The sequence below is a fragment of the Excalfactoria chinensis genome, chromosome 5 (assembly GCF_039878825.1).
Source record: "Excalfactoria chinensis isolate bCotChi1 chromosome 5, bCotChi1.hap2, whole genome shotgun sequence".
Taxonomy (NCBI): domain Eukaryota; kingdom Metazoa; phylum Chordata; class Aves; order Galliformes; family Phasianidae; genus Excalfactoria; species Excalfactoria chinensis.
Window position 1 is genome coordinate 41,270,073 of NC_092829.1, and position 22,503 is coordinate 41,292,575.

At 42.0% G+C, this 22,503-nt stretch overlaps 2 protein-coding genes across 4 annotated transcripts in view; both read left to right on the forward strand.

Moving 5' to 3' along the window:
• Positions 1-1,527: 1,527 nt before the first annotated feature.
• Positions 1,528-11,142, forward strand: LOC140253039 (uncharacterized). Its single transcript, XM_072338366.1, has 10 exons — positions 1,528-1,638; positions 2,753-2,846; positions 3,554-3,685; positions 3,890-4,001; positions 4,563-4,636; positions 5,361-5,462; positions 5,997-6,028; positions 8,714-9,040; positions 9,519-9,567; positions 10,402-11,142. Exons 1-10 carry the CDS (start codon positions 1,612-1,614, stop codon positions 10,707-10,709), a joined length of 1,257 nt encoding a protein of 418 aa, XP_072194467.1. The 5' UTR covers positions 1,528-1,611; the 3' UTR covers positions 10,710-11,142.
• Positions 11,143-11,341: 199 nt separating this feature from the next.
• Positions 11,342-22,503, forward strand: part of CARS1 (cysteinyl-tRNA synthetase 1) — a 32,794-nt gene continuing 21,632 nt past the window's right edge. Inside the window, exons 1-7 of one of the 3 annotated variants that reach the window (XM_072337937.1) lie at positions 11,389-11,445; positions 13,842-13,985; positions 15,984-16,229; positions 19,377-19,468; positions 20,260-20,348; positions 21,195-21,291; positions 21,717-21,815. In XM_072337937.1, coding sequence (XP_072194038.1) covers positions 13,922-13,985; positions 15,984-16,229; positions 19,377-19,468; positions 20,260-20,348; positions 21,195-21,291; positions 21,717-21,815 — 687 coding nt within the window. In that variant the 5' untranslated portion in view covers positions 11,389-11,445; positions 13,842-13,921. Of the gene's footprint in view, positions 11,447-13,841; positions 13,986-15,983; positions 16,230-19,376; positions 19,469-20,259; positions 20,349-21,194; positions 21,292-21,716; positions 21,816-22,503 lie in introns of all 3 variants that reach the window. The other 2 variants (XM_072337938.1, XM_072337940.1) reach the window with 2 other exon arrangements.

Here is a 22,503-nt window from a genome sequence, read left to right on the forward strand (position 1 = left end):
TGTCCCATAGTGTCTTCCTCAAAAATACAAAGAAAAGTGGATGCCATGATTTTCACTGTCACACACATATAGACTTACGTTGGACCTAGAAAACCTTTGTATTAATGAGGTGGCTCGATAATAACAAATATAGCTGCATGGAAAGAAGCGTGGTTTCAACTCTCTGAATGAACAGACAGGATAAGGGGCAGCACCCAAAAGTTAACATTCCAATATGAAACAAATCACACATTTTAATTGATGAGATTGAAACAAAGAATTCAATTCCAGAGAAACAAAGGATTCTTCATCCTTGAAGAACATCAACATTTTCAACACAGGTTGGATTCCTTTTGGAGTACATCTGAGCCACTCCTTTCTGAGACAGTCTGATCCATACAGTGTAAATCTCAGTGAAGCCCATCCCTCTGGCCTGTGCCTATGGAATAGTGTTCAGTCTCTGGCAATGCAAGGGCCCCTATGGGCCTTAGAAATGTTTGCTCATAAAGTTGTGCAAACATACCCACTAATTTCCTGCCTAACTGTACTTTGAATACTTCAGCACATCTCTCGCCTGTCAGCGCAGCCTTCCTCATCAGACACATTCCCCTTTGAGACCAAGACACTGAGAGGAGCCTTTGCTCTTCTGTGGGGATATTCATATTTGTCTGGCACCAAAATAAACAAATAAATAAATAACATAGGTAGATAGATACAAGTCTGGGTTTGAGGAAATGATAGCTATGAAAAATAAAAATCAAAATTAAAAAACAAATGCAAAAAACCCACAAACTAATCTGAACCAAAGAAAAGCAGCACTGAACAGGAAGCCTTTACAAAGCATTAGATGAATGCTTCAAGTTCTTTTGGATCCGTTCTGCAGAACTACACGCCCACAGGGATTTCGCAGGGACTTGTTACTGCAGTCAAAATAAATGTTACCATGAGAGGAGCGCTTCAATGAAAGAAACTACTAACCTACATAAACTAATTATGAATCAGCAGAGAAGTTTCGGATTTTTAATGCCACTGCCTCAAGGGATTGAAAAAGAATCCCAAAAGGAAATATCTATGTGTTCTTCTGCTATTCATTTTGATCCAATCTCAACATCTGGAGGTGAATGTTCCTACATGCCAGTTATGCACATCTGAAGGATGGAAAGTTGTCTTGGGGAAAATCAAGGCTGCTGTTACTCATTTGGGAGCAGAACTCTGTTGTAAAAAAAGTCGAGAGCCCTTTTGGCAATTAAGAAAGGCCAGTTATGCACCTGTTTATATGGGTTTTGAACAATTCTTCCAGCCTTTGCCTCCCTTTTGTACGATCAGCAATCAGCCCTTTAGCAACAGGATGCCAGGTTTGGTCGGAAAGCCGAGAACCGGTCCACTCCCCAGCACGTCACCAGCTTCCTCCTGTCCTCACTGAGTGCAAAGGAAGCTACTGGGACTTAAACCTACGGGAGACGCACTTTTCCCCGACTCAGAAGCGCGCTTCCGATACAGCTGCGTAGTTGCTCCGCCTCGGCCCAACCGCGGGGCGGGTACACCTATAAAAAGGCTGGGGCAAGGGGTTGGCTTTGAGTCGCGCCGCAAGCGGAGGGCAGCGCGTTGCGTCTGGCCGGGTTAGGCGCCGCGATGGGACTGCTCCTGTTGTTGCTGCTGGTGAGTGTCGGGGCCACCGGACGGGGGTAGGGTGGGGTGAGAGGGATTGATGCCTGGCCGCCCCGGGTCATCCCAGGAGGAGAAAGTTTTCCTTCTGGCTGGCCTGAGTCAGCCGGCTCGACCTGCCCCATGGAGGTTTCCGCCTTTGCTTCCGACAGAAGTTCTTTGGTAACTCCCTTTCCCTTTTAGTTTGTGTTTCAGGATTTAGGGTCGTGCTAACAAAGCTCTCCTGAGCCCGTGGAGGCGCGGGACGTCTGGAGTAGTGCAAAAGAGTCTGCGGCTCTTTCTCTTCTCGTAGGAAAGGAAGCGGCAAAGCAGGAGTGAACTCTTTAATAGCACTCCATTATCTAATCACGAAATTGAGGGGTTCGTGAAGCCCGCAATTACGGGACTTTGGGTGTCCCGCAGGGAGAAAGTCGGCAGGGTGTAGCTGCGGGAGAACGGAGTGCTCCCGGCTTTAAGTCGGCCACTCGTGGGGCAGAAGCGGAGCTTCGGGGCCGTCCCTCTTCTGCCATAGTGCACCGCTCTCCGCGCCTTCCGTCTGTCCGGTGCCGGCCCCACGCGCCTGGCTGCTTTCGTTCCTCGTGGCGCTCCGCGGGAGGTGCCGCGCAGCCACACGGGCTTCTTTAGGAGAACGAAAGCTTCCTGCTAATGCTCGTGTGCCTGCAGTAACTCTCCGTCATGTCTTACTAACTTGCTTTCTGTTGAAGATTATGTGAGGATTCACTGGGCGCTCCCTCTGGCTGTCCCACGGAAGACGCAGAGCTGAGATAAAATAGCATAGTGAATGTGGAGAGGGAAAATGAAATGAATCCCTTGTAGGAGACATAGGACTCAGCCTCCGAAGTTCGCTGCCGGTGAATGAGGGCGGAACGGAGGTGGGGTGGGCGGAGTAGCTTTCCTACGGCACTCAGCTGCGGCTGAAAGCGTGGTGCTGCCCTAACATATCCTTTGTGACTGTAATTACCGCTGTGCGCAGCGCACTTAACAGAAATTAGCCTGGGTTTCCTTTGTGGCTTCCCGTGAGCGTGTTTTCCAGCCCTTACAGAACAGTCTCCTCGAGATTGCTATCCAGAATTAGTCACCTGAAAACACCTGTTGGTCTCTGCTGTAGGTTACGGTGCCGACAATGCCCGGAAGCGGCGCAGAGCTCTGCGGAGAGGACGAGTACTTACATGATAACATTTGCTGCGAGCTGTGCCCGGCAGGTGAGGCTCCAGGAAGGCAGTGGCCGTTTCTCCCTCCGCGAGGGGGCCGCGTGGCTATTCCGCGTTCCATCGGGTGGATCGCGGGCCCAGCTGGTGCTGCGGCGGCTCCACGGCGCGTCAGGGCTGGTCTCCATTTCGCGGTGGCAGGTTGCGCAAGAAGGGCCGGGTGAGGCGCATTGGCAGCTGTTCAGAAAAATCTCTGCCCGCTCTGAGGATGAAGTGTTCGCGACTTTGTTTCTAGCAGTTGGCCCAGGGGAATAGTTCTGTGCGTGGAACTTCGCCTTGCCTTTGTTCTCCCTTCTTTTATCCTCACGCAGTTGACACAGCCTTGTGCAGAGAAGTACTCCACCTTTGGATAGTATCACGGAGCTATTGGATGAATTTAAGGAATTTCCATGGAAGAGACAGATTCATGGATTGATTGTTTTTTGTTGCACAAGCAAATCTCCCCGTGCCTGCCATGCCCCTTCCAGCAAGATGGCATTTGCCACGTGAGCAATGCTGTGTCGCTGTAATGAATCGTACTTGTTCCTTGGCTGGGCTGGCTGCTGCCTTTGCTGTGAATGTGCTTCCTGACCATACGGTGCCCCTTGGTTCCTGTGTTGGGCTGTTTGCTTGCAGGGGAGGGTTGAACTTTGACTAAAAATGGTTTTGTGTCGTAACATTCTGAGAGTGCTGCTGCAGCCACCGTTTCTCTTCTTCCACAGGTACTTACGTTGCTCAACACTGCGATAGTCCACATTCAAGAGGAAACTGTGCCTCTTGCACTGAAGGACGCGATTACACTGCCCACGCCAATGGCTTGGAAGCATGCTTGCTGTGCAGACAGTGCAAAGATGGTACCAAAAATTCACTGAAATCTTTAACTTTAGGCCCCTTCCCCTTTGCAGTAAGCCTGGTCCTCTGCTTTTTTTTTTTTTTCTTTCCTCTTCGAGTTGTTGAGAATATTGAAGTTGGAAAAATAAGTCCCATTTTTGACCAGCATACAACTTAGGCACGGTTGTACAGAGCCACAACTTTGTTTTCCAACTTCTGTTTTTTAGACCAGCTAACTTCGAGAACCTGTACTGTGACCAGTGACACTGAATGCCAGTGCAAACAGGGGTACTTCTGCCCTGCTGAAGGCTGTGAAATATGTCAGAGATGTGGTGAAATGTAAGTTAAATAAGGTACTCAAGCAACTATGGTCTTTCTGGTAGATTTAACAGCTGTGGCCCAATCTGTGTCATGCCTACCATATGCTATTCACCTGTAAATAATTCCCTTGAAGCCTAATGGTGCTGTTCATGCACCTGAGTTTTAGGTGTTAAGATACATGAGGTTGAAGCCTTGTATATGCAGATTTTGGTCCTGTTTGGATTGTTGCATATGGCTGTATACTTGTGCTTCTTGTGTCTCTAGGTTAGTGCTTCCCCTATACTGATAACTAAGTTTCGTAGCAGCCACCTGAAAACACAGAGAGATAGAACGTCCTGTTGAAGGAAACTAACTGTGAATGAACAATGCATCTCTTTCTCTCTCAACTTAAAGCTAACATGCATAAGCTTTATCTGTTTTGCTTTTACTTAATCAGCATAGGATCTTTTAAAACTAGAAGATGAATTGCTAATGTTGTCTGTTCAAGTTCTGTTAATGTTTCTAAGCTTTGTCAGAAAACAAACTGACGTGGACAGAGCTGTAAACATTTATAAACCTCTGTATTGCCACTGACTTTAGGTGTCCAGAAGGGAAACAAATTGTGCAGACTTGCAATGCTACAATGGACCTAGGATGTGGCTTACCTGATCAAGGTCTGGTACAGAAACAATACTTGGCTTGTCTATTGGGAGTATGAATTGTAGATAATGACACAAAAGCAGTCTTAAATAAAATAGCTTGGACTACTGTAGCATACTTAAGACTTCTTGTGTTTTAACCTGGGGGTTATTTGATAGAGCCAGGTTCTCAAGTGAGAAAGCTAGATCTCCCAAATGGAGAGTCAAATAGCTTAAACTTCACTACAACGTAATGGTTACACTGGTGAAAAAGCTACAGATATTCTCAGGGATCTTGCAGTTTCAATGGTGATGCTGTTGAAAGGAGTGGATGGTACAAACACTTGTAATATTTAACATGTCTGAGAAGCTGTGTATAGTGTGACTTTTCTTGCTAGGGGGGACAGGACTGGGCCCTATTGAAAGTATAGCACCTAAATGTCATCCTTTGTGTTTGTTTGGTTTTGTTTCCCCCCCCTTCTCATTTCTTGCATGTTCTTTCTTCTAAAAGCCTAGTGGGTTTTGTATTGTGACACTGCATAATCCATCACTGCTACAGGGACAGTGATGTGCTGTGGAAGCCCATGCTTGGATTCAGGTCAGCTGAAATTCCCAGCACCTGTTCCACGACAGTGTAGCTGAGTCATTATGTGAATATGAAGCTTAGTTTGTTCTGTAGGGCTGCAAGGGAGGCTCACACTTAAGACTATCTCAACTGTGAACTGCTTCAAACTCTAATTTCATTCATTTTCATTTGCAGGAAATAGTTATCTTACTTGGACGACTATCATAGTTTTGGTTGCTCTTGTTTCTACTGTCTTGCTTGTGTTCTACACAAGAAGGAGGTGTAAGAGCGATAAAGGTAATTCTGCTTTATTAGTATCCAAAAACTTTGCAGAATTAGGCAGAATGTGCACCAAAACTGTCCTTGTTCTTGACATTACCATATGAGGCCTACTTAATAGGCAAGATCTTGTTTGGCTGGAGTAAAATGAAGACCATTTTTACCCAGTTTATTCAAACCATGGTTTACTGCATTTATTGCTGTAGAAACAACTTCTAGCTTTTCTTTAGCTATTGCAATAGCTCATAAAAATGCCCAAGAGGAATAGGCTTGGGGGTGGGGAGTGTGTTTTGAAGGAGGGGCTTAAAGTCCAAACTGCATCTTGAGGCCTGTCTCATGCAGCAGGACTGCTTGTCACTGTTTCCATTGTTAGTGGAAGCTAAGGATTGTACTCCATGTGGAGTCTGTCATTTCAAAGAATCAAAACGACTGGTTCTGGAGCTTTGGCTTGATGTAAAGAGTGTCTATTGTACATAACTACTGCATGAATTCAACTATAATTAATTTAAAGCAATTCCCAGAAGTTTCTTATATGTTAATTTTATTTTCCAGCTACCTTATATGACAAAGCAGAGAGAGGACTGGTAAGTATATAAAAGATGAAGTTCCATCAAAGCTTTGCATGACTAACTGTGCTTGTTACACAATTCCTGATATGTCTCACTGTATTCCTTTGGTGGGAATTGCAACTAGTTGATTCATACTTCATGCATTCACTTCCATTGAAGCTGGCCTTTCTGGTACTTGCCTTGGAAATATTACAGAGCCTGTGTCCAAGATGTTGTGGGTGGGGAGGGAGGGGAAATAGTGAAGCACAAGTGTTCACTAAGGTTGTTGCTGGGTGATGCTTTGATTCAAGTGGTTATTTGTTGCTTCATGCTTATATTCTCCAGAAATTACAGCTATCTCTTTCCTGCATGCTGATATACTCAAAATGCAAGGGAAGCTAGAACATAATAATATCACTCCTTTTGGCCAGCAGACAAAGTAACTGAGTCTCCTGCAAGCTACGGAGCAGGACCTATAGTCTAATACTTTGATCCAAGGCTGTCCCATAAGTCAAGAAGTTCAGGCCTCAGAGCATGCCAGTTCAGGATGACATCTCTGAAAATGCTTTACCACACTAAGGCTTGTTGTTAATGCATATTTAGCTGATAAAGCTGTTTTCACCCTGGTCTCCTGTAGTGAAGGACTGTTTAAGAACCTTACTTTTACACAGTCAGAAAACAATGCCATTTAATAATATGCTTTTGGTCAGCCCTGAAGTAGTCAGGCAATTGGACTTGATCTCTGTAGGCCTTTTCCAACTGAACTACATGTTTTCTGGTCTTGTATTTAGTGAGATAAGGCAAGACTAGTTAAGTACTAGTCCTACTAGTATTTAGCTTCTCTATTTAGAAGTTATGTTCCTAACTGCACAGCAAGATATCAAGGAGTTTGATCTTCCCACTGGAATAGTTAATGATGCATAATACCAGGCCCTAAAACATTTGTCTTTAGAATTTAAGAAACAGATCCGCATTCATTTCACAGCATATGTAGCAGGAAAAAGTACATGCATCTATCTCATCTCTTACCTGATACAAGTGCTACTCACTTTGTGCATGAGCTTTTGTCTAATTTACATTTAATTACTTGAAATGTTTAACTAGTATGTTAAATGTCACAAATAACTGAAGGGACAGAATTCAAAGGTCATCATAACATTACCTTCAACTCTTCTTTTTTCTTTTTTTTAAGGTCCATAAGTGGCTCAAATATATGAATCATCCAATAGGTTTTGTCAGGTTGTTTCTTCCTGCAGCCCGGCCAGGTTCACAGCACTTCATGTATGCATAGAAGCTGATGAAGGAACATGGCAAAAAACCTGGTCAGGCTGGTGTAGAGTATAGGAACAGGCAGAAATAATCACTCTTTGAATAAAACTGTTGCAGACTATAATCACAAATTATGTGTGGTGATGCTTACCTATAAAATAACTGTAACAAGTGTGAGTTGCAATACCCATGTACTTAAAGAATGTACTTAATGCTGCTATAATGAAAACAATTGGAGAGTTGCATGGTCCTCAGACCAGATACTTTAAGCACCAGCACACTATCCTTCCACAGTGTTAGTGAACTTACAGTACTGCAAAATGCATGTATTACAAGTATATTGTTGCTACCTTATTTCCAAAACTGATCAGCAGCTGTAAGTCAACCACACTGTAAGACTTATATCTTTAGGTGATCTAAGAACTATCTGTCCATATATATGGGAGCAGTTTATTTCATTTGCACCCTCTAAATGGATTCAGTGAACACAGAGCCAAACTACACATATGCTGAATGGGGTGGTTCCTGTCACATCCCTGCCTACATGTGCTGGTGTTATGTGGCTACTGGCCTTGTGCAAAGTGTCCAGTTGCTTACGGGGAAATTGTACTTTGAAGTCAAATCTTATGGTAGAAGCAATTAATACTTGCCCTCACTTTCTACTTCAAATAAAGAAATTAATGCTGCCTGAAAGTTTTTGCTTTCAACCCAAGCTGATAAGCTCTATGCAAACTGCTCATGCTTCTACTACTCTCTATGGGTTGCTGTCACCCTGAGGTAAACTCTGTGGTCACAGGTTTACTCAATGCATTGATAATGCAGAAAGTGATCATTCCCCCTTGCTTTATTCCCCTAGCTAAAGCTATGCAGTGTGCTCTGGTGCCTACTTTGAACTGGGTCTATTGTGTGAATGTGAGGGAAAACAATTCAAAAGAACAAACAAAAAAACAAGTGCATGCTAGTACACTAGCACAGAGCTGATAATGGTCTATCAGCTCAGCAAAGCTCTGAAAGCTTCAACCTTCATACAGTGATAGGTTTAAAGCCTGTTAGCAGGCCGATAGATAATTTCAGTTCAGGTGCCTTGTGGCAACTTAATTCCTTTCTGCGTGGGGGGGATGGGGAATGCTTCGTCTATACCCATGAAGGAGCAAGTGTTAATAGATGCTAGTGAAAAAAGGAGGTGAAGTTCCCTACAGTTGTTATGGATAGATACTATGAGCACTACTATGCAGTCTAGAGGAAGCAGAACAGCCAGCAAGGTGAAGAGTTTAGCTCTAAGACTGATTAAATATGTCTATAAAGGCTGTGTTTTTTGCATATTTTTAACTCCACTTAAACAGCACCTCTCCTGTTTTTTTCTTTGATATTAGTATTCTGATTCAAGTATTCTTGAATGGTCCACAGAGCTCTATCTGTGAAAGTTCTAAAACGAGTTATTTTTCTTTACAGGCGTACGAAGATAATATGCTTTTACCAGAAGTAAAGATAATTGAAAATAATAAATCCCATCCAGAGGGTGAAAACTCTGGTGAGAGCCCAGAGGGCCAAGCGTGCGATGATGTTAATTCAGAAGGGAAAAACATATCTCCAGAGGAAAACAGTGCTGTGTCTTATGAGAGAGGCACCGTCCCACAGAAGAAGCTGTGGTGCCAAACACGAGAATGCTGGAAGAGGATCAAAAACTGTTCATCATCTACAAAAAATAGGTGTAATCCTACTTTTCAATCAAATGCCCAGTGTAATGTAAGGGACATTAGGATGCCAGCATACTGTATGGTAAGTGAGGGAAAAATAATCTCATAATGTGTTTTTCTGATATGGGCATAATTTGAATTGAGCTCTTCATCCTTCCCTGAGAGATAGATGCTGTTTTCAAGCAGTATTATAAGGAAGAGGAGCCTTTGCTTAAGAGATATAGAAAATACTTGAAGTGATATCTTGGGAAAGCAAACTTCAGTTCATCCTTTAATTTGCTGTACCTCTCACCTTCTTATTCAGTGTTTGTACAAGAGCCAGTCTTTTGCAATAACAGCAAATATGTTGCCTTGTTGCTTCACTTCTTAGATAGTAAGTAGCATAGCTGCTTTCAGCCTGGTGTTCTCTTTACTCTTATTTTCAGCTGTGCTGTGAAGCTTTCACTGCTCTTTTATTGGCACATATACACCGAAAGTAATCTGTTGAGTAGCTTAGGAGTAATTGTAAGTGAATTAAGTGCTCTGACATGCTAGAGTAATGTTTCAACTTTTTATCACAGGTACAAAAGCAAAAGTATCAAATAAGTGTTAAAGATCTCTCTCAAAAAGGTAAGTATTCTAAAAACAGTCAGTAGTTTGAATTTGCTTTTTCTTGTTGACTTTAGCGTAGTCTGAAGGAATAGTTTAAGGAGACTAATATAGCTTAAGGCTATAAGGCTTTCATTTGAATGTAAGATATGCTGAAATAGGATTATTACTGCATTTAAGTAAAGTCATAAACACTGTGGCAGATTACTTTAAATCATGGATCTTCTGGGAGTCTAATCATACTTCTAAGAATAAGCGCAGTACAGAATTTATTGGTATGTTTTAAATAAGTCTATGTGACAGCAGTGGGACTGCCTTAACGACTGAGGTGCATGTCATAATAGGAGTTCTGACAAACGTCTGCTATATTTGAGATTGCATGAAAGCCCTACAAGTAACCAGCAAGCTGATGTGCTGGATTTCAAAGTGATGGACTTTGCTCCTGCTAATCTTAACATGGCTTGCCTATACTGACAGTATAGTGAGGTGTTTAAAGCCTGCAGTTGAGTTGATGTGCTAAGAGTAAGCAAAAACATACAAGCCAGTGAAACATTCCCTAATACCTCCATTAGTGAATAGTATTTTGTCTGGTGAGTACTTTTTAGATGTGCAGACTGGTACCTTTAGTTTCTTAAGATAAGTAGGAAGCCAGTTTGCCCTACTGCTTCTTAGGTAACGAGCCTAATCTTGCTGCCACTGTTTAGTCCGTGCATGCATTTGCTAAAAAGTAATTGGGAAATGTGTATATTAGTTGAGGGGAGTAAACCCACTAGAGGTTAGAACCTGTGCTTATATATTAGAATATATTACTTTAGAACTAATATGCTTTTGTGGTTGTTTTTATTTTCTCCTCAGAACTGAGAGATTGCTTTTTGGCTTTTATAAATGAAGTACCGGTGAAAAAATGGAGGAAGCTTATGAGAACTCATCTGGAGGAAAATGATATTGATAGAATTAAGTATAACTGGCCTAATGATATAGAGGAGCAATCTTATCAGATGCTTCTTATCTGGAAAAACACACTGGGGGAGAAACAATCTGTTATTAAGTTATTGGATGAGCTATGGGATATAGATACTAGGGCTTACGCTAATATAGTCCACACTTTAACAAGTAATAACATTATAAGTAAAAAGGAAGTTACAGCTTCACATTTTCACTGAACTTCAGAAACGTTCCTGTATGCATATAGGAAGTTTGTATAAATAAGGATGTAATAAGTTGCTGGTAACGGCGTGGGTGTGATGCCCTTCTTACCTGCGCACAGGCTGGAAGTCGTTTAACAGTCTGGGCTGAACTGTGACAAGACTCTAGTAGCAATATTCATTTCTATTTTTTTTGAGTTATACAATGTGAAGCTCAGGTACCAGCGGCAATTTAGGAGCGCTGTGCTTCAGTTTGCCTTTCTTTTGTGAAGCTGTGAGGAAAGAAGCTGCCTTTCCTGTGCTCGGTGGAGCTGAGACTGCCTGCAGCAGTTTTTGACTGAACTACCTTATTTTTGTTTACGAAAAAATCGCATTTCATTTGTGGTGGGAGCACGTGGCATGCGAAATGTGCTGCTGTTGAAAGTTACGGCAATAAAAACTTAATGAAGACAAAGGCTGAAGCTGCTTCTTGGCTGAGGGGTGGGACTGGGCGCAAAGAGAACCCCGCGTACAACATGGCGCCCGTCGCGACGAGCCCAGCCCCGCGACGCCCCCCGACGGCCCCTCGTGAGGCGGGAAGGCGCGCTGGGGGCGGAGCCAAGAGGAGCGGCCGGTTGCCATAGCGACCATAGGTCGGAAGTAGCGTAACGCGGTTTGGGCGGGACGAGGCGGGAGCCGCTTCCGGGCACGCTGTTGCATCAGCTCGGCGGTGAGAGGTGGAGGCGGCAGGATGGCAGCGGCCCCAGCCGAACAGGGTAGGTGTGCGGAGGGAGTCGCGGCTCACCCCAGGGGGCCTGCCGAGGCGAGGGGAGGCGTTCTCCGGGACTGTCACGGTGCCGTGAAGGCGCTGCGGGCGTTCGCCGGGATGATGTCATGGCCCCGGCCGCTGTCAGAGCGTCAGGTGGGCGCCGTGACGTCACGCGGCGGGGCGGGGGGGGGCGCAGAGAGAGGCGCTTCTGTCAGGCAGCGTGCGAGGTGCCGGGGGGGCGCGAAATGGCGGCCGGCGGGGGGCGTCGGGGCGTGAAATGGCGGCAGGGACGTCGCCTCGACCTCCCCCCGCTCGGCGGTGGGGACGACGGCGACGACCCCGCAACGCACCGGCTGCGTTGCGGGGTCGTCGCCGCCGTCCCCACCGCGAGGTGTTTGTGAGGTGCAACTTTTGATTTTTCTTGAGGGTTTTTAAATTATTTTTACGTTATCTTCTTTATTTGTGCCTGTCCTCTTCCGTATGGAAGAAGGGACGGGGCTCTCCCGTAGCAAATGGAAACCTGGAATACCAGTCGTACAAGAGTGAAATGCCTCTATGGTATGTCAGGGGCTGGAAATTTGTGTCCGTCCAGCTGAGGTTCTGATATTTTGTCCCTTTTTTTCCTTGATTGCTGGAAGTTATTTCCCTCTTTTCTTACCATTTCTCTGTAAGGGAGTCCAGAATTGCCCATTTCCAAGCCCCGTCTCTTTGTCAGCATTTTAGTCAATGAGGGAGAGACGCCAAACTCTCAGGTCTGAGTGCTCTTAAGAAATATTTTTAGCTCCATTCCTTCATAGCAGAACAGCCCTCGTGTTGGACCTGGACTGTGATCTGGTTTCAGTTTGGGAGAATGGAAAGTGGAACTCATAGGGCTGAAGTGAATAGGGTTGGACAACTCCTGTGGTAGGATACACCTGTCCTAAAACCCCATAACTGCTAACAGCCCCCTGATCCCCACATGTGTGTCCATCTCTGGCTATCAAAGTTTGGAGCTACAGTAATACTGACATGTTACCAGCATCATTTATGAGTTGTTTGATTTTGTGAAAGCCCAGTTGGAAGAGAATTGATGCTTGAAAATACTCAGAATACTAAGGTTTCCTCTCAGAGAATGCAACCACAGAAACCCCAGGGTGTTCCGGTTGGCTTACAGGTGTGACCCACAAGGTCAGCAGGTTCAGGAATGCCCAGGAAACTTAATTCTTCCCTGAAGCAAAATAGCTCCTGTTTAAGTGACCTTACTGCTTGCTTAATGGCTTCCCTGTATTCGCTTTGCTGTCAGCATCTTAAAAAAATGGAGGTTTTTGGAATGTTATGCTTTCATTACCATTTTCAAATGAATAAAAGTGAAAATTTCCATCAAATTTGATATTGTGTGCGTCTTTGCCTCACGATTAAACTTTGAAAGCTGTTTGCTTCTGCATTTTATTTGTACGTAAATCTTATTCCTTTGAGGCTGTGTGCCGCTGCAGTCTCCTAGCCTGTTCCCCAGTCCCCCCAGCTGTCACCAAAGCCTTCTGCGTATGGAAGGAAAAACGTGTGACAATTACATTGCTCGAAGAGACCGCACACCAGCAATTACTCTGTGAGGGCTGTATTAGTGTCTACAGTTGAATTTTTTCAAAACGACTTCTAATGATGGGAGAGTGTTACATTAGCAATATTCATTCTTAGGATTTTTGAAGGTTGTTTTGCTTCCTCTCCACCACTTGTGCTCTGTGCTTGTTTTCTGAATGGGGCTGCTCACCGGCGATGTGATTTAGTGTCTGCGGATCATTCCACGCACATGAGTTAACATTCAGCATTCTTATGCAACAGCTCTGTAGTCAAGAAGACACTTCCCAATGCTGCTGAAGAGCAGCAACTGCAGTTTCTATTTTGGGAGAAAAGAGAAGATTACAGTAAAATAGAATAGATTTATTAGCATAGGTTCCTAATGAGCAGCGTTAGGAAACTTGGTGCTCTATGTGTGCACTGGCCTGTCTCTCTGAGTAGTTGTTGAATCCATAGATTGGTGTTAATTATATTCTGCAGGGGGCTGCCCCTTTGTAGACAGCTGGCAGATGGAGCAAAGATGGGTCAGAGATGTAGGAGAGCCTGGAGTTGCTGCGGTGTGTGAGGAAAGTACATGGAGAGAGACCAGGAAGTATTTCAGTGGAAGCGTGTAATGAATTGAAGGTATTGTGAGATGCTGGCAGGGAGGGATTGAGAGTGCAGGTATAAATACCAAGAAAACAAACTTGTGCAGAGTGATTACTTCTGTTTTTATTGCAATAGCAATGAGATTGGAACAGACTTTAAATAGAAAGATAGTTTTGATTGATCTATTTTCCTTAAAAGCAAATCACACTTCTCTGGTATGTTGCCTTCCAAGTACAGTGTTATTGTACTCATTCTTTGTCGGAGCTGAATTTGAGTCAGTGATCTGTCTCAACTTAAAGACATCCTTCTATTAGGCTCCCTGGGCTAACTGGTTTCTCTGATGTATCACGCTTCTGAGTTGGCTGCTCTTATACTGGGACATAATGTCAGACTTACAATTTCAGGTATTAACGTGCATGCTGAGATTGTTCAAACAAAATTTGTCTGACTGAACTGGTACCAGCAGTGTTTGCTGCCTCTCCTCAATAAAAGTAGCGTGTACCTGTTCTGTCATCTTTGTTTTATTTGTGTGTAAGTTTGTACAACTTCCATTTTAGATTGGTTTATAGATGTGGTTGGAAGGCAGTTATATTGTTTCAGATACACTGAGTTGATCCCCATTAGCAGCCTGGTGTATGATTAATGGCCATAATAACCCTAATAATACTTAGTGAGTGGAGTGTTGTTTTCCTTGCAACAGATCTTTAAAGATCTTTCCTTTGAGATACAGCTCCATTTCTACACAGATTACCCCTGCAGTTGTTTTTTTTTGTTTTTCCTTCATATGATTCATGGACACAAAATTCACTTGTCTTACGTTTCCATAATTCGTGAAGGTAACTGTTTCAAACTACTTAATCTGTATAAACATGTGAAGTTCTGTGTTGATAAATATCAGTAAATATTTGAGAGCCTGAAAAGTCTGTAGTTGAAGTAACTATGTGTGCCAAAGCTGAATCCCATTCAGCTGGGTAAAACTAGGTGTGGGGTCTCACTGTGAGCAGTTACTGACTTGTTATTCCTTATTTAGAATTAACAGTTACACGGACAGCCCTTGGGAAGGACTGAGAACACAGGGTGATCCTGACTCAGTGTTTGAGTTTTTAATGTTGTTGGTGACCTCTAGTTTTTATTTTTTCTACCTCTGATTTTCTAAAATCTGTTCTGATGGGCTCTGAAGTGGTGTGCCACCTACCTTGCTTGTGCTCAAGAAAGTCAAACACAAATGTGCTTGGCATCAAGCTGCCGTTTCCCTCTTATCAGAGTTACTCTTTCCCGTGAGAGCAGCTGTTTAATTTTTACTAGGTTACTTTAATGATTGATTTTCATACAGGAAATGAGTTGCTCGTAAGGTCCTAACTGATAATACTTGTGTGCACGTGAAAAAAAAAACAACTTTTATTTAAAGCTTTTCACCCAGAGGGTGGTGATGCACTGGAACAGGTTGCCCAAGGAGGCTGTGGATGCCCCATCCCTGGAGGCATTCAAAGCCGGGCTGGATGTGGCTCTGGGCAGCCTGGTCTGGTGGCTGGCAACCCTGCACATAGCAGGGGGTTGAAACTGGATGATCATTTTAGTCCTTTTCAACCCAGGTCATTCTATGATTCTGCAGTTCCTTCCACCCTCCCCTGCTTCCCCTGGGCACCTTTCATCCTTCCCTTCCCAAGAGCATTGGCCTGTGGGCACCTCCAGTGCTTTGGAAACTGCTTGTGCAGCAAAGGCTCTGTCAGTGCAGAAAGCAGCACCTGTGACTGTGGTCCTTGTAGAATTTGGGAATAGGGACAGGTGTTCCATTGCTGCCTCCCTCACACATTATTGTCCTTGGCCACATCTTAAATTACTTTCTTGGCTAACTACCCAAGCAGGATGGTGGCTTAATGTTTACACAGTGCTTTGAACACTAACAGAGTTTCAAATGTTGAGTCACCGTAGGAAAATATCCGTGTTAGGCTTCATATCTACCTGCTTGCAGAGGGCATGCCATTACTGTGAGCATCCCTTTGGCTGCTTCCTCCATAGGAGCACATTCTTGTGTTTGCAAGGATGAGACGTAATTAAACCTGCATTGCTCGTGTACCAAATAAATCACAGAACAATTGTGAAGGAGAAGCACATGCCACTGTCCTTCTGTATGTCTGTTTAATCATATTCATTTTAAGAGCTATTCATGTCTGAGGAGAGAGGGTGGTGTAGGACAATCATGTACCACGATGTGAACATAAACCTATTAATAGAAAATGCATAGTTATTCATTATCTTGTATTAAATACATTTGTCTCAATTTTCTTGTCAGTTACCAGAGCTAATTTGAAGGGGGTGATGTGTAGTATAAGGATATATTTGGGTCATGGGATCTTCTTCTTTTAATGCTGACTAAATGTCCTGTACCTCTGTCTTTACAGCTTCCAGCTACAGTTTTATTCTGAGCATTAGTGAAGAGGAAGCCAGGGTGAAGGCTTTGAACGAGTACCTGAGCACTCGTAGTTATATCCAGGGGTACACATTTTCACATGCAGATGTGGAGGTGTTCAGAAAGTTTTCGGGACCACCTGTGGACCAGTATTTCCATGTTGTCCGGTGGTACAGACACATAGAAGCAATCTATGATGGCAGCAGTGAAAAAAATGACCCTTGTAAACTTCAAACAAGTGAGTAATATGAACTTGGTGGGCAGGTTGTAGACTAGCTGCCATTGTAATGATTTTTCCTACTGAGAACTAAAAGTTTCCTTTCTTACTCTCTTGTACACTTTACAGTTTACTGTATCCACTTGTATTCAAGCTCCTGAAACTCTTCTTGCATACCATTACTGTGTAACTGATGAATCCTGAGCTATTTGAGTGTTACAGCTGTTTCCACAACTCTTTGGTTATAAAACTCTTCAATGTACAGAATTTGATTATTTGTATTTTTTTAGAGAGCTTGCCGATGAATAGTAAATGGATATGTGGGTTTTGGCTGTTTTCCTACAATAGCACGATTTGTTCAGTCTGTGATTTTTTTCCCTTTAAGGGTAACTCGATAGTTCTTGTAATAAACTGCATACGGCTTCTGAAGATTGCTATTAACACTGAATTTTGAAAGGAATGTTTGGGGTTCTCTTTTAATCCTGGTCATTTGGGGGTTGCCAATGACTTGAGGAAATACTAACAGGTTAATCCAGGTCGTGGAGTAACCATATGGGTGCTGGCATTTTTGGGAGCTGCATCATTCTTCTTAGATGATTTCCAGTGAGCTAGCCTAATGTCATTGCTTTATAGTGAGAGCCTCGCTCTGGGAGTCATGAAATAATAATGACAATGACACGGAGCTGGTTTATAGTGCTTGCAAGATCTGTAAATGAATGCAGAAGGCGTTTGTCATTTTGACTGACGGTTGTTGACTAATGTGACTCTAATGCCATCTTCTCACAACCTGTCATCATACTGTTCTCAGTTCCTATCAGAGCAGCAGTTAACGAGTGGGTTTTGTATCCATGTGTGTGCCTGCATGCATTTGTGCTGGTTATTGATTTCCTTTCAGCAGTGGAGGGATCTCAGCTGTACCACTGGCTCTGGTAGCAGATTTAATGCCACTAACTGCTGTTTGCCTGCAGGATTTCATGGATCAAGGTGGGGCAAGAAGAGAAAAGCTTTCAGTTTTCTTGTCCATGAAATCTTAGATATTAAGCCTCATTTTCTCAATGAATGTGTCTTGTTGGCTTTATGATCTGTGTATACTTGCTGGAAGTCCTGAAGAGATGCTCTGCAGTATTCAGTATGAAATATCACATGGATCTGCCATGCTTCTTAGGCCTTGGATGTGTTGTCAGTGTGTTTTTGGGTACATCATAGTGCCCCAGAAGTGGCTTAGAGCAAACGAGCTTTGATTCAGCAGGGGGAAGTTACTGTTGGCAGGGATGTGTTTGAGCACACTGAAAAGCATGTCTGTTGCTTTGCCCTTGGTTTCTGTGTAGTGGACAGCTTGCTCACAAACTGGGAACTTTGGGGTGCAGTATCTTTTTGTTTGTTTGTTTGTTTCCTCATGTTTAGTGTGGTTGTAAGTTGAAAAAAAGCTCTACTGCTTTATCTTTTGTTAGACTAACCCACGTAGGCTTCCTCCCTTGAGGGAAACTTTAGCCGCAATTAAGCATACCAAGGTAATCTTCTAGATCAAAGAGTAAACAAACCCATACCTTGCTGTATGGTCTGCATTATGGATATTCGGCTATAGCAATTAAGTCAGTAACATACAATAAAATATATGGAATAAACACAGTTCTGTGGATCCATAAGATGGACATCAAATGGAGTCCTTTAACGAGACAATTAAAGTACTGTGATTATTTTTTTTTCTTATTTAGGCAGTTATTCAAAAGGAGGGAGATAAGGAAGAGATTACCCGTATTGTATGCCATAGGTATTTATGTTATGTAACTTGTAGGTTTTCAGTCAAAGTGTTTGTATGAAGATATTAGAGAAACAGATTTCATGAAGAACATCTTATGATAGGATCATAAGGCAGTTCTGTTGTCAAAACAAATAGTTTATATGCTATTTTAATTGCAGTTAAAATGCACACCATTGGGAATTCCTAAGGATTGTACTGTATATATTAACCTGACAGCTTTGTTGTATTTTTGAGTTTTCTGTTTTGCTTCCATTCCAGCTTAATGCAATAACTAGCAGTACATCATTGCAGCTATAAGCAGCCCTGTGTATTGCTAACTGCAGCTCTTTGACAGATGCTGTGCTCGTGCTATTCTTTATAAAAAGAGTTTAACAATGTTAAAAATTGAGAAGAAAATAAATGCAAACATAACCCTGCTCTGTCCCACCCTTAACGTGCAGCAGCTGAAAGCAGCAGTGCACAGGGATGCTCCACCCTTCCAAAAATGACAAGGTGTGTTTGACACCCCCCCACATAGGAAGTACAGAATATTCCATGTTAAATGGATCTTCGGTGTTTTGAAAAGTGGCTCTTGGACTTACCATCCTACCATTTACAGCAAGTGCGTGGTATTTGTTGTGATGAAAAAAATGTGGTTTGGTTTTGTGAACACTGATTTGTTGAAACCAGATTTCTTCTGGATACAGTTATTTTGGTGATGTTCATACAGAAAAATACTGAAGCAAAAATAAGGAATTTGGGAAAGAAAAAGCCCTTTGAATTCTAGTGATGAAGTATAAACTTTCTGTTTTGACAACACTTTCATTTTGCTCCGTAGTTTATATTACACTATTTGTATACACATAACATTGTTTAGGAATTTCTACTGTGTTACAAAGTTTACTTTAAAGTCAGGTTTTAAAATGTGAAAATTCCCCGCAAAGCAGACATTGCACTTCTTCCTGTCTCCTTTGAGTATTGTTCATTAATGCCACCTGAGCTTTATCTGCTCTCCTTAGTGGCAAAATTTAGCCTCTCACATTGAAACCAGTGGCATTGCAGAAAGCCCAGGACTGCCATAACACCTTATTAGTATTTCATTAAGTTTACGATCTTTTGTTAATGCTTAATTGATTGCATGCTCTCACTTGTATACCCTTTTTCCCCCATTACTTAAATCAAAAGGGAATAGAAGTTGCAAGTTAGATTATTATCTATAAATTAAATTGAAATTGTTTGCTTTTAGTGGCTTTTTAGTGGCTTTAGCTCTAACAAATGTAGTTTAGACTACTAAGATTGGGGTTGTTTTCCATAATTATACGTATGTATATATATGTATATATAGAACTAACAGTGTGATAAGGAGGAAATGTTATACTGTAAGTTTGTTTACATTTTCAGTTCTCTTTAAATTGTGTTTCTTCTAGGTAAAGGCAAGCGTGTGCAGCCCCCTTGGTCTCCTCCTGAAGGGACAAAACATTCTAGACTCTGCCTCTACAACAGCCTGACTCGCAATAAGGTGACCAAATGAAGGAAAACTGAAAATCTCCTTAAAACACAGATGGGAGAGTTATCAAATGTTTGCTTAATTGTATTCCAAATCAATAGACAAGTTTCTGAGCTTTGTTTTGTGACAAGAAGGTGACAGAGATGTTGCCTTAGTCAAGTGTGTTTGCTGAGGCAGGTGCCATAATGTGCACAGTAAATATATGTGTGTGTTTGTATGTGTATATTCCTTAATGTGTAATACGAAATAGCAGTTTATCATCATCTAGAATAGCCAGTGTTTCTTCTCTGTAATTTAGATAAGTATAGGCAGTGTAAACAGAATAAAATCAGTTTCTATTTTTTTTAATATTTTGCTCTGCATATAAAAAATCTTGCACATTGTAAGATTGTGGTATAAACTGGCAAAGCATCCGGTGGGCTTGGTTGAAGGTGCTTTGGGAAGGAGAGGTAATACTGAGAGCACTGATGTTATATGGTATGTAATATCCAAGAATGTGTGAACTTTCAATACCATATAACCTTCTTCTGTGCCTAATGTTCCATTTCACATGCACAGCTTGGAAAATAGCTTGCCTAATCGAAATCTTTTTAATTTGCTATCTGAATTGATGAGAGTGCAGCTAGCAGGGCCTGGCTGCTTTTGTTCTTTCTTATGTGCCAGTGGTAACCTTTTCTTTGATTAAAACTGAGGGAGGAATAAACACTATATTTTCACGTTCTGGTATTCCAAATGTGGTGGTTTTGGTTGAGATTGTAGGTCTTCAGTTCTTTCTGCTCACTGTCCTATCCCTTTCAATTAAGGAAGTATTTCAGCCACAGAATGGAAAAAAAGTCACATGGTATTGCTGTGGTCCAACAGTATATGATGCTTCTCACATGGGACATGCCAGGTACTGTAGTTTCTAATTTTGGTGTGAGTAATAACTTTGTGTACAGTAAGCAAGGAATTAAATAGAAGAATGTGTGTAGACTGCTCTGAAGGTAATGCCTGCCGTTTATTTCCAGGGATATTCCAACAGATACAAATAGCACACTAACACTGGTAGAGCAAATTCTCAGCTGCAAAACGGTTTTTCAACATAGTCACCATCATTAGTTTTACATTTTTGCCAGTGATGAAGAGCCCGCATGCCATACTTATAAGTATCTGCGCTAGCAGAGGTGACCCACTGTTGGCACTGCTGAAATGCACCACCCACAGCCTCACTGTGCTCACATCCACTGGACTGTCTCCAGAAACATTCAGCAAATGTTGGTGAATGTCAGTGGGTGCCATTTTTTCTGCATGGTGCAATTCAGTGTCACACCTTTTCTTCATCTGCACTTCCACATCAGACACCATTTTGTCAGACTGCCCCTCTGCTTCCATCCATTACATGGCAATAAAATATAATGGATTGTTGGTGGGAAGGTTCAATCTCTACTGCCATACCATCAACACCCACCTCTGATATTGTGGGCCAACATAATAAAATAGAAGGCATTACCTTCAGAGCAGCCCTTGTGCTTTGTTTAGATGAGTGTCTTTCTGGCAAGTAGTTTTGTTAGACTCAGCTCTTGAAACTTGGGGTTAGAAATATATTCTGTCATTGCATGGGGGAAAAACTTTCCAGTGAAAGAGGAAAAGTTGAAACTGCTACAGAAGTATTGACTGAGGTTAAAGTAGTTATTGCATGAAATAGAACTAAGTTTAAGCTGATCATTTAAAAAAACCCAACAAACTTTAATGTTTTTAGGTCATACATCTCCTTTGATATCCTGAGAAGAATCTTAAGGGATTATTTTAAATTTGATGTTTTCTATTGTATGAATATTACGGATATTGATGATAAGGTACGTTGTGTTTTTTTTAAATTGTGATCTAAACTACTGCAGTTTGTGCATGGAATTCAGAGTGTAATTGCCATTTGATAAGCCAAGATCAATTATATACTTAAGAAGGCATTTATTTTGGATACAAAGTCACTGATTTTTTTATTTCTAAAGAAGACGTTGTTTTTGTACCCAACGGAATGCTTTTATAAATCATAAGCATTAAGCATTTGATGCAGATATCTTATTTCCTTGTTTAACTGTCTGCTGTTGACATACGTAATTAATTCTGTTGAGATATTGAATGTGCTGTGTACGGTGTGTTTGATTTACATTACTGCCTGTGTTTCTTGTACCTTGTTAAGTATGTAGGGATTCTGAAAAGCATTGATGTTGAGTAGAGTTTATTTACTTTTTCTCTAACTTTTTGTGTTTCTGCTTTGCAGATCATCAAGAGAACAAGACAAAATTACCTTTTTGAACAGTATAGGAAGAACAAATCAACACCAGCTCAGCTACTTGAAGATGTTAAAACTGCCTCAGAGGTGGGCTCAGTATGTAATCTTTCATAGCATCTTTAGTTCTTACTCAGGAACGTAGCAAAGTATCTAAAGAGCATCTCAGACTTTGCTGCCTAATTAAACTTCATGTATGTTTCTGTTATTCTATTGAACAGACTCCACATAGATAAGAAGCGTTACTGGAACTGTGTTTCACATTGGTTTTTCCGTTGTTCTAGAATTAATAAGAACTATTTATAAAACTTATTTCTTTGTTGTTGACTACTGTGTGTGTCAATGTGTATAATGTTGTTGTGTATTGGGGGAAAAATAAAACTTTTAGTTGTTTATTTGTTAGAATGCAAACTTCAAAAGTTTTTAAATGGTGGTATGTCCATAATCTTTTAAAGCTGTAGATACCTGTGAGATTTCTCCTCTGTACCACTGATGATGGCCTTTGAAAGAGCAAAAAGTCTCCAAAGTTTCAGGGATTTAATAAATTGTGTATGTTGGATTAAAGGTGGGGGAAGGTAATTCTCTAGTCGTTTTAGAGCTACGGATCACAAAGAGATTATTGCTGTAATGAATGGAATATGGGCCTAGGAATTAGGTAGCATGGAAATTTTGCCCAACTGTCATTGGCTAACATACCTTTGAAGCATAGCATTTAATCTTCATGTTGAAGCTTCTCCATTTCAGATTTGGGGATAATTACATAATTGAAGTGATCAAC

What these genes read in the sequence shown, in the direction of transcription:
- LOC140253039 (XM_072338366.1), top strand. Translation starts at nt 1,612, where the DNA reads ATGGGACTGCTCCTGTTGTTGCTGCTG. An exon ending in ATGTGGCTTACCTGATCAAG is followed by an intron (nt 4,637 to 5,360) that starts GTCTGGTACAGA and finishes TTTCATTTGCAG; the next exon opens with GAAATAGTTATCTTACTTGG. An exon ending in TAAAGATCTCTCTCAAAAAG is followed by an intron (nt 9,568 to 10,401) that starts GTAAGTATTCTA and finishes TTTTCTCCTCAG; the next exon opens with AACTGAGAGATTGCTTTTTG.